This window comes from Pseudopodoces humilis, chromosome 2, assembly GCF_049639895.1.
Source record: "Pseudopodoces humilis isolate 2021_Gansu_Grassland_sample_001 chromosome 2, ASM4963989v1, whole genome shotgun sequence".
Taxonomy (NCBI): domain Eukaryota; kingdom Metazoa; phylum Chordata; class Aves; order Passeriformes; family Paridae; genus Pseudopodoces; species Pseudopodoces humilis.
Window position 1 is genome coordinate 71,346,461 of NC_142201.1, and position 11,641 is coordinate 71,358,101.

Here is an 11,641-nt window from a genome sequence, read left to right on the forward strand (position 1 = left end):
AGATGGTCTTTAAGGTCCCTTCCAACCCAAACCATTCTATGATTTTATAAAGTTAAGCAAGGAAGGTATCTTAAAACTTGCTATCTTTTGAAAGCATCTAAGAATCGGCTGGACTTCTGTTTGTATGCAAGAAAAGGAGCTTGTTCCAGACAGCTAATGCGTAATAGAAATGGAAAGCCTGGACAGAAGAGCCAGATGTAGAAAAACAGTTTGGGGCTCTGGGCTGCGGTGCAAGGCAGAAGCTCGTGGCTTTTGAACACCTGACATGTAACTCGAGGGATGCCTGTGCTCTCCAAGTCTGACAGGCCGCGTGTCCGTGGCTGCCTCGCCGCCCAGCCGCATTCCCGTGCCTGTCCCACATCCCGGCGCACACGCAATTCCCCGGCGCGCTCGCGGCCTCAGGGGGCGTGGCCGGGAGTGCCGCCTGACCCCGCCCCTTCCCCGCAGCGCCCAGCAGGGGGCGCGCGGCCCCCGGCGCGCGCGGGGCGGGGGCGGGGCCTGGGGCGAGCTGCGCGCGCGCGCGGAGAGAGCCGGCGGGCGGTGAGTGGCGCGAGGGGCGCGCGCGCGGGGAAAGGCGCGGCCCGGGGCATCCGCGCGCGCCCGCCCGTGACCGCCGTGAGGGCGGCGGCGCTCCCGCTCAGGGGCGGCGGGGCCGCGGCGGCGCGGAGCCCCCTCACCGACCCCATCGCCGACCCCTCACCGACCCCTCACTGACCCCTCACCGCCTGACCCCGCTGCGCCCCGCGGGCGATGGCGGCCGAAGTGTGGACGGGCTAGCCGGGGTCACCCCTTGCCTCCTCGGGGTTCTGTGTGGCTGGAGGGTGCCCTCGAAGCGATGCACGCGGGAGGGGACTGCAGGAAAGGGCCTTCTCCGGGAACCCTCCGTGTGTCCCGTCAGCCACGTGTAGGGGGACCGGCCGTCTCGAGCTCCGCCTGCGCGCCCTCAGTGCTTACTCAAAAGGATGGGAATGGAGCTGGGACACATCCTATTTTCCTTTTGCTTGAAGTAGCCACCAGGCCTGCTGACTTTACTTTGCTAATCCAGTGTAGTTTCTGCGTATTTGGTAATCCTCTGAGAACTTCTCTTCTATGAACTTTATGTGTCACTTTGATGCATTGTGAAATCCCGGCTTTTGAGGTGTCAGGGCACAAGGCCAGACATTTAGTATCTTTCCAGTCTATGAGATCAGGACTTCTCTACCTCCAGACAGGTGGTTGCAGCCCCTTCCAGGTGATTTTCATTAGGGTTGCACACCCCTGGGCATCTTTTCTCGGTGTGTGCTGCAAACACCGTGGATGATGAGCTGCTTATCTCAGAGACTGACTTGGGCAGATTGGAAAAAACGCAGAGAACTAGATTTAACTCCATTTCGTGCTCTCTGCCTTTTGTTCAAGGTTACTCTTAGAATAAAATATTTTCTGAAGTTGCACATACGCTTTTTATATTCTTGGTAAAAGATCTAAAGGGCTAACACTCTTCCTAGCGATGAACGGCATGGCTTTCCAGTTGTATTTCTATTCCATGGCCTTTTAGCAGTCTTTCCTACTGTTTTCTCATCACCTGTTCTCCACATGCCAGAGGCACTGTGGGTTTCTGTGCTTCTCATCCTCCCACAGAACTTTCAGGGTTGCTTTTGGACTTGAAAGCAGTGAACTTTCTGGAAGGGATAGTGAAGGGATTTCAAAGAGTAGAACTGTCTCCCTTGAAGAAATTTACAAGTCTTGTACACATAAACTCACTTTAAGAGTTTTCTGATGTAGTTCTTAAGCATGAGAATGTCTTCATGCTAGTAACCTGAGTAAGTATATGCATTCAGAAAAATATATTGAACTTTGGAGGCATTTGTAATAGGTGTATGTAATATTTTTAGCATATGTTCTGAGTTACCTCTCCTTGCAAAACCTCACAGTTAATTACTTCTTGGCTCCTAAGGCTTTAATTTACAAACCAAAAGGAAGGCTATGAAAAAAATCAACAAAAAGATTATTAATAGATAAAAGATGTCTATGGCAGTATGCGTTTTTATCTCCTGAAACAATGTCAAATTCTTCATCAGCAGCTTTATCTGTGAGGGTGTGGTTTCATGGGCATGGATTTAGTCCTTGCAAATGCCAGTATGGGCTCACTGAACAGAAAATCAAAAAATTTCAACTTTTGACTAAAAAGCAGAAACTTTGCAGCTGTTTCAGTTTCTTAGTGTCAAAGCATAGATGTGTTCTTGCTTAGGGGGTAATAGCAAACCAAATTACTGTATGTATCATTCAGTTAATAAAAAAAAAAATTGTGAGTTAAGGAGTGATTGCAAATTTCTACCATTTCTACCAAAAATGAATTGTTGTATAGGACCTAAAATGGGTCTATGTATTGTTAGAGTTATTGTTATGGTTCTGTGTATTGTTAGAGCATTGTGGCTAGAAACTGTGTTATCTGTCTGGACATACAGTCATTTCTATAATAAATACTTTAAATAATATGTAATTTTATAACATAAATATTCTTAAAGCATTTGTGTTCTGTTCAACAAAATCTAGGGGAGGAATGATGATTTTGGTTTTACTAGGTAGATTGACTGTGGAATTCTCTTGTGTGAGGCTAATGTCATAGGTGGGTCTTTGGGCTGTGAACAATTCCCTGTTCGGCCAGCCTGGCCTGAGAAGCTAGCAAGTCAATAAATGATACTCTGGAAAAGCCAGATAAGAGATGTCCTTAGGTGTGTGCTGTGTCAGAGGAATGGCAACGTTATCTCACAGTGCCAGGATAAGGTACCATTTTTCCAGCAAGCAGGAAGAAGCTGTTTTAGGAGACTTCATCTTGAAAGCTCTGCTAAAGCAGAAGGAAGGGTTGAAGGGGAGGAGACTGCCAGTTCTGGAGCTCTCCTTGCAATGCAGGGAATGAGGAGAAGAGAAACCATGGGCAGCTCCACTTGAAATTACTCAAAATGTTCACTCACTATTCAGGTGGCCGTGGTTCTTGGTGACTTCTGCATAATGCAGGTGTGTCCCTGTCTCCAGGCTCAGTTAAAGACGTTGGTGATTCTTAGGCCAGATGCAGGGAAAATGGGTTTCTTGAGAGAAGGATCTTTCTCAGATTTCTCCAGTGCTTTTCACATGCTGAGTCCTTTCAAGCAATTCTTCCACGAGGTGGCACAGTTCCCTGGGAGAGGCTGCTGCGCTGCCTGGGGTCAAAGGGCTCAGGGATGCTTCCGGGCAGAACCCACTTCAGCAGCTTTCTGAAAATGGCTGTACTTTTCCACTCTTTCCGTGTCTCTTTGGAGCTTCCTGACTGCTTTGTGGTTTTTTTTAGTTTTTGTGTTTTGGGGTTTTTTTCCCTTTTAGATTTGTGGCATTTAGAGGAATCATTTTTATGGCATGGAAGTTAAAACCAGGTGATGCCAAGCTAGAATGCTGGTTTACTTCATTTGGAGTTAAAATTGTGTGGCTTTTGAACATGGAAAGGAATGACCAATAGCTATCATTATTTCTAGGAAGGAAGGGAATTATTTCTACAGGATTTTCCAGATTCACAGGAAATGAAGAATTGTAATGTCAACTTCCCTGTAAGAACACAAGCCAAATCCATGTTGTATAGAAAGGGAACAGTGTTGCTGTTCTTCCTGAATTCTCTGTGGAGACTTGTTATTTCCAATTGACCTCTTGCTGATTTAAGAGCACTTAAGCAGAGGGAATAAGTTTTCTTTTGTTTAGAGGTTTTCCTAGTTAGCTGCATTCTTGGTGGAAGTTGTTTTACCTCACAAGATTATGCTTTTACAAAAAACATTCACCATTGTAAAGGGTTTATTTAATTAATTTCTTTTTTCTTGTTGACATCTAAGAAAATGGACGATGATGATGACATCCCCCAGCTTTCATCCCATACGTTGGCTGCCCTCCAGGAGTTCTATTTGGAGCAGCAGCAGAGAGAAGGCATGAAGACCTCCCAAGGGTTTAATCAATATTCCATTGGTTCAATAGAAGAAGACTGGGTAAGAAACTATAAATTTCAGTAAATGAAGCACAGATAGAGGAGTAGCCCTGACCGAGTTTCTTTTGTGGCTGGATAATAAAATGAAATTAAAGAGGGGAACGCTCAAGACATTCCTATTAATGGATGACAACACTGTAGGGAAAATTATTTTAGTATTAAATCTGAGTATAGTTGTTTGCTCTGCATCTGCATTGGGGGTACAAACTGAAAGTACATGGAGAGGGAATGAAGCTGCTAACAGAAGCATCTGTCCCTTCTGGAAATTTTAACTCCAGCCTGGGATGTGATAGTAGTAAAGACTCTTCCCTGAGTCTGAGACAAACATAGTGTAACAAGACCAAGTGATCTTTCATATCACATTTTTTTGTGTGTGTGTTTTATTTCTTTATTTTTGAGGATGGCTGTTTTACTGGTTGTTTTTATTTGTGACAGACTGATTTCTGATTTGTCTCTGGGTTGGGTTTTTTTGGTCTTCCTTTTTCTGATCCATTCTGATTTAGTTTTTTTTTTATCCTTTTCTTTCTTCCTATACTGTCACTTTTCAAAGTCCTTTTTCCTTGTCTGCTGAAGTAACTCAATTTAAGAGCACATAAATAATGTGCATCTGCACACTGGGTTTGAAATACGTTGTCAGTGGTTTGGATTACTTGTTTTTCCTGATACTGCATTTCACTCTTTGGAAACACAAGGGTGTAAGGTATTTGCTGTATATCTGTAACTAGGTTACGAGGTAGAAAGACTGTCAGGATAACAGTCACCTTTCCAGTTGACAGTTTGTGAACTGAAAAGTTGCTATGGATTGTGGTTTTCTTCAGTTATGACTTGCCACACGTAACTCTGCATAGCAGAGCCAGAAGATTTGATGTTGTTTGTAATTGTGCATTATCTTTCTCAGCAACTGAGCCAGTTTTGGTACAGTGATGAAACTGCATCGTGCCTGGCTAAGGAAGCAGTTCTGGCAGCTGGAAAAGGTGGCAGGTAGGTTTTAATAATTGTGTTGTAGATTTAACATGTCTTTTCTGCAAATATTTTGTTTCTGCTATGTAGACAAGAGCATGCAGTTTAATTCATTACTCATTATACTTCAGTTATGTTCAACTGAGATAACTGCAGAGCTGCTTTGATATTATTTAGTTAATAGTTTATACTGATCTGTCTGTTTATTATGTCACTAAATGTTGTAGGCTGTACCTTGTAAAAGTTTACTATGAATATTCTTAATTTTTTGAGAAATACAAAGTGCTTCAGAGCATGTTATTGACTTGTAATTATTTTCTTAGTTTTTATATTATGTTTCTGTAGGACAGATGGAAAAAACTTGGTTTTCTTCCTACTTTTATAAACAGTAATTTTTCAGTTTTTGAGTGTACTTCCTTGCTTTTCTGAAACAAGACTTTCTCTGTAGTTAAGCTTAAGATCTTTATTTAGCATAGGGTTGACTTCTATACTTAAGACTTTGTTACTAAAGTAATTAATTGTTAGAATGGAGGAAGAATACTTTCCACTTTTGGGACTAATGTTTAAAATATTTTCCCAAAGCCTCTCTGAGGACTGCTGTACAGTTTTATTGCTGTTGTTTGTCTTTTAAAATGACAATTTTAAGTTATTGTGTGGTTTTATTTTAGGATAGCGTGTGTCAGTGCACCGAGTGTGTACCAGAAACTGAAAGAACAGGACAGTGAAGATATTTCTGTGTGTATACTGGAGTATGACAGAAGGTTTTCTGTGTATGGAGAAGAATTTATCTTCTATGATTACAACCACCCTTTGGACTTACCTGAAAATGTCCTGCCACACAGTTTTGACATCGTAATAGCTGATCCACCCTATCTATCTGAGGAATGTCTTCAAAAGACTGCAGAGACCATCAAATATCTAACAAAAGGAAAGATTCTGCTTTGTACAGGTATAACTAATAAAAATATTAGGTCCCCTTAAGTACCTTTTTCTCTCTTTCTAATGACAAACTTACATGAGACATACTAACTCAATATCTAATAATACTAACTCAATAATCTGAATTATCATCAGTTTAAGGAAGAATATGCATCCCAAACTTTTTATTTGAGTACTTGAGTTCAGCCTTTATTTTAAACAGAAGGCAAGTTGGTTTTAATAGTTCAAGTCAGTACTTTCTTCCTATGGCATTATGAATTTTACTGAATTTTTGAAGAACTATAAAGTCATCCAGCAAAATTCCAGAAATATAATTTTTCTTGTAGAAGGGCCACTCTGTATAATTGCAGTGATTGAAATCTGGAAATGGCAGACACAGGTGCAAGTTATTGTTTATGTGTAAGTTTATGCTGAAATACAGCAGGAGGAATTAAAAAACAGTGATAAAAGCAGAAACCAGATAACTAGATATCTGTACTTGTGGAAGATCCACTTGCTGGTTTGAGAAGTGATGTATGTCTACCCAAGTAATGGCTTTTCTTAAACTGTACTGTTATTACTGTATTGTTATCTGAAGACATCTGGAAAACCTTTCCAAAAAGCAAAAACCCCTCTGTATGTACAATTTGAGGGAAGGCAGCCAAGCAGACAAAATAAAGAAAAATTAAAATAATGTGGCCACAGAAAGCCTGCTCCTTGGTTTAAGTGCACATGGCAGTCACACACAAGGGTAGTTCTCAGAAGTTTTTCCCTAGAATGGATAGGTGGTCCTTCAGTTTTCTGCTCAAAGCAGTGATTTCTCAGTGTAGCTGCAAATATCACACCGTGGTTTATGTAAGTGAAAGCATAGATGTAATCTGTTTGCATTTCCCATGGTGCCCTACCATTTAACTTCCTTGGAATGTAGCAAGAAGACTGAGTTCAAGTTTGCTTTCTGTAAAAAGGACACTGATACCCTCTACTTATTTTTATGAAATTTCTTGGACATTCATTTCCTTGGGATGTCTTCCATTTTTCTAGATTTATTATAAGTTTCCCAATAGATTCTGCTGTTAAGGAAGGGGGAGAGTGTAGCTGCTTTAAGCCTGCCTTCCTTAAAAAAAACAGCCTCTCTATGTATGCATTTTGGAGGAGCTATTAAAAAAGTTCAAATATTCTGTAACTGTTCTTTCTTTTTGAATATGAATTATTTTTGCTGCAGGTGCAGTCATGGAGGAACAGGCAGCAAAGCATCTTGGTGTGAAAATGTGCAAGTTTATTCCAAAACACTCACGAAATTTAGCCAATGAATTTCGATGTTATGTGAACTATGCTTCTGGACTGGACTGATTCTCCTAAGATCATCTACAGATCTACAACAAGTCAAGTTTCTTTCTGTTTTTTGTCAGTTACACCCCATTTCTCAGAGCTGAAATATATAGCTCTGAGTACTGTTTTCTGAGATATCTGGAATCAACAGAGTGTGATAGCCTCTCTCTTTTAAATGAGTAAGCATTTGCAGTTACTGTGTTTCATATTAGGTGAATGCAGACCAAGCAATGCAGGTGCTGGATAATGGGAACTTCTCTGTTGGAGTTTCATTTAATGGTAGCTTTTACCATTTGAGGACACATCAGTGAGCTCTTAGAAGTGATTTTAGCTTATAGCAACACATAGGTGTTTGCCTTGCAGGCATCAGAATCATCATTGCCAAAGAGTTTGATACTTCTGTAGTAATGTGGCCCATACATGTCCCTTAAATCTTGAACCACAATGGCTCTGATTAAGTGTAGTGCTTGCTTTTTAATAATTTCAATATCAAACTAAAGAGGATCTGCAGGTATGTCAAGTTTATAGTTACAAGAATGGGTTTTTTTTCAGTTGTCTGGTTTTATCTTTTTCTCCTGTTCTACAGACAGCAGCAGAGCAGTAGAATAGAAGCATCTTAAAAATCATTGAATCTTACAAGGCCACTGAGGAATAACATATTGATAAACTCCCACTGTTTCAAATAGAAAAGTGTTAGATTTATATTCAAGGTTTGGATTATATGTTAGTCAAAATAGATGATATGTTGGAAAAACTTTGCATAAGTAGAGATTTTTGATAATTGGGATTTTTAAAGCCAGTTTTGACTAACCTTTTAACTACACTACTAAAGTATTTTTGGCTGAAAGTTAGTTCATAACTTTCAAGGCATTCAACACTTATAATCTCTAAAAACACTCTACAAAACACAAGCACTTGTCTTTGTATGCCACACTGTGTAAAGGCTAACCAAAATGCTGCATCTACAAACTGAATCACATAAAATCAAGTACTAAATTTATTTTGTGGTGAGAATAAACCTAATTAAGCTTGTGATATGAGACTTTTTATAAGGCAGTGATAATACTCATCTTTCTGCTGTTTGAATGCAGATTTTCCCATCTAGTGGAGTAAACAGCCGAGCAGAAATAATATAGACAGATTATAATCCTCCCTCAGAGAGGCACTCAGAGAATGGTGCTGTCTGAGCTGGACACAACTGTGGATCATAAATATCCACCCAAGCCACTGTAGCTCTCCTCCCTATTTTCCAAGAGATCTGTTTGCTTCCCAAGGCTTTGCCCTCGTCATATTTTATACCTGCTGCTTCTTTGCTGCATATAGTGTTCCATGGTAACAGTTTTCTTCTTCTTTGACATGCCTTGGTTTCTGTCAGACTGGTCACAGGTGTTGTTAAAATGAGGGAAGTGCAGCAGAGGAAGTGCTCACAGGGAGAACAGGCACTGGCCTCTCCTTTCTGGTCTGTGAGCCCAGGGCCCATACAGTCTTGGCCTTTCAAACCAGATGCCATCCTTGCTGCTAAGCCAGAACTCCCCTGGAAATGACTGTCCACAGGTGAAATACATCTGGGTTTAGTTGTTTTCCAGGAGGCTACACCATCACTTTTATGTGGCCAGATTGAAAATAAAGCAAATCACAATTGTAACTGCATAGCTGCTGGCACTGAACTGTACTTTAAACTGGTTTATTACCTCGGTGTCTTCACACCAAGCAGATGGAGACAATGAAGTAACTCGTGAAACTTTGTTTTTAACTACACAGAGGCTTCAAGTGGGACAGGTATGATTGCTGGAAGGGATGATACTGTTCCCCTGCCACCCACCTAAATTAGAATGTGCTGTTCAAATTGAACAAGCTTTGCTGCTTGGCTCACTTCAGTTTGGTAAATGTGTTATTGGGCTCCCCATAGCAAGAGTTAAAAGTCAACTTGGCTAACTTCATCAGAGGTATTTCTTAAAAAGTGCACCATTCAGTTGTACCAAGAGGCTCACTTCCAAGAAAATCACTGCTGCTTCTCACATGTAGGTCAGACCACTTTGAAAAGGGGCACTGTGAAGATGCATAGTTATGAAACTGAGGGTACATGAAAATCTGTGCAGATGCATTCAACACAGCAGCCTGTTGTCCACCAATTTCCCTCTTAAAAGCCTGGAGAGTGCAGGCAGCTGCCCAAGCAGAGCTTGACTAGTGGCATTTACAGCCTTCATCAGTGAAAGGAGTTAAACTATTTTAGTCATACTTGATTCCTGTTTCTGAGAAGGGTACAAGTCACAAATATCCATAGTGAATTTGTATTTTGTGCCAGTGTGGTAACTTTAAGAAATAGTATGTGACAGCAAAACCCTCTTTTCTTCTGTAGCAGGATTGTGAATAAAAATACCAGTGTCAAGTAGTGATTGACTTTACTGGGGGTGTCTGATGGATGGACTTTCTGATGGAACAGGCTTTGGTGAAGTGTCAGCACCATGCTACTTTTCCAGCGGCATTTATGACTGCACAGTCATATGTGCTACAGCCTCTTTAACTACCCTAGTCCAGGCAGTTGTTACAGCTGTTCCCTAGTCCCAGTGAGATTAATGGGTGTTTTTACTTTCTGAGCACATCACAGCTTTTTTCCCTTTTCTTCCTGCTGCTTTCATGTTCATGTTCCCCCATGCAATTCCCTGTTTACCTGTAGCTGTAGATCTTCACCTATTCAGACAGACACCTTCAGGTGATGACCAGCAAGTAAACCCAAACTAGCATCTCAGGCTTTCCTCAGACTTCCTGAATGATTGGAATTTTCCAAATTACCTTAAGTGATAACACAGACAAGAAAATAATCTCTTTACTGAGGATATTGTTCGGTGTTTTGTGGGTCCTAATGTATTCCAGGGACAACCTTGTTGAAGGAAAGATTTTCCTAGCACAACAAAAAAAATTCTCAAATCAGCTGCAGCTGCCAGATAGTTCTAGCTTTGAATTGTTTGCATTTATTGGGCCTGGAGTTGGTTCAGTGAGGCATTTCATGTCTGCCTTCTGTCAACAGTTTGTGAAGCCTTGAAGCAACTCCAAGGAACACTCCCTCCCCCATGCAAATTAAAGGCTTCAGCAGCTGTAACCAGAGGGCTGGAAGCTGGAAAATATCACACCACATTTGAAGTGAAACTGATATAAATCCATGATGTGATGACCTTGTTAAAAAAACAAACAATTCCAAACAAATGCAAACTACATTTAACACTCAACCTTTCCCACATGAGTAATGTGGAGAGAAAGGATATATGGAAGGATATTTTGAAGGCCAGCAAGTGTTTGTGTAGCTAATAGCTCTTGTTCACTACCAAAATATCAAACAGTTGCTTGTGCTAAAACATAATCAGCTTTTAAGAGACACCAAACTGGAAGCTGGATCAGGAAGCAGATTGGCTCAGCTAAAAAGTCTGTCACAGAGGAAAAAGAGGATTAAGAAGGGAAAATGTGCTTCTGAACAAAATCACATAAAGATGCCTGAACCATGGGAAACTTTCTGCACTTGTTGCAGTGTGATGAGGAGGTCACCAACACAAGCGCTCTGTTGACCAATGGAAGTTTTGCAGTTCTCAACTACTTTCAGTCATCCAATTTCTGAAACTTTCTATAATCTGAAGCATCTACTTTTCTGGATCAGACAAACTGATTGTTCCATTTACCTGATTTTAGCATGCACCTCCCAGGAATTCCCTGAACATGCTCTAGTTACTTGAAGACCTCAAAATGACTCCATGATTTATGTCTGGAGGACAGGAGAGTTGCAATAAAAAAATGAGATTTTTTTTTTTTTCCACCACATCATGCAAATATATTCATGTGCTCTAATAACTAATTTGTTGCAGATAAATTTGTATAACAAAAGTGTGTGGGCAGACAATGAGTTCTGCTGGAGGGCAGACTTAGGCCAGACTTAGCTGGTAGCCCCTCTGGGTATTTATTACAAGTTAAGTGCTGCATGGTTGGATATTTTGCTGTTGTTTGGGGTCATTTTATTGCCTGTTAGGGTGAAGACTTCGCTTTCTATGCCGTGGAGACTGAAGGTTCAACTTCACACTGCTTTAAGTGTACATATGGAGAAAAACCTCACAATGTAATGGTGAAACTGGAAGGCATCAGGCTACTGAAACATCACCTAGTGCAGTGTTTCTGCAGTTTTGTGGGTCAGCCTCCCTTTTGAACCCCTTTGATTACCATTGCTCTCTGCTCAGAGGGTGAGAAGTTCCTCCACATTAGGAGGAAGGAAAAAAGTTGTAATTGCTGCAAGTCTTTACATTCTCTGGGGAAAAGGTAACTACCTATAATTGCTGGCAGCAGCCAGGCTATTAGCTGTTCTCTGAGTAGTATAAACGTTTTATGACCATCTTTGAACTCACCTTTGAGGATCCCATTGAGATAGAAACACCCAATCTGAGGAAACACGGGTCTGAAGACATGGAGAAT

General features: G+C 41.2%; 1 protein-coding gene across 2 annotated transcripts; it reads left to right on the forward strand.

Annotated features, from left to right (window-relative positions):
* Positions 1–515: 515 nt before the first annotated feature.
* EEF1AKMT1 (EEF1A lysine methyltransferase 1) lies at positions 516–9,581 on the forward strand. Of its 2 annotated transcripts, none has more exons than XM_005516256.3 (5): positions 516–540; positions 3,834–3,983; positions 4,881–4,963; positions 5,611–5,891; positions 7,083–9,581. In XM_005516256.3, the coding sequence occupies exons 2-5, from the start codon at positions 3,837–3,839 to the stop codon at positions 7,208–7,210; spliced, it is 639 nt and encodes a 212-aa protein (XP_005516313.1). In that variant the 5' UTR covers positions 516–540; positions 3,834–3,836; the 3' UTR covers positions 7,211–9,581. The 2 variants fall into 2 exon arrangements, with proteins under 2 accessions (XP_005516313.1, XP_014107497.1); XM_014252022.2 differs by lacking the exon at positions 516–540 and adding an exon at positions 793–1,064.
* Positions 9,582–11,641: the final 2,060 nt, after the last annotated feature.

Bases quoted from the DNA above. Each gene is read 5' to 3' on its own strand.
- EEF1AKMT1 (XM_005516256.3), top strand. From the start codon at position 3,837: ATGGACGATGATGATGACATCCCCCAGCTTTCATCCCATACGTTGGCT. The intron at 3,984-4,880 runs GTAAGAAACTAT...TATCTTTCTCAG, and splicing joins GTTCAATAGAAGAAGACTGG to CAACTGAGCCAGTTTTGGTA. The intron at 4,964-5,610 runs GTAGGTTTTAAT...GTTTTATTTTAG, and splicing joins GCAGCTGGAAAAGGTGGCAG to GATAGCGTGTGTCAGTGCAC.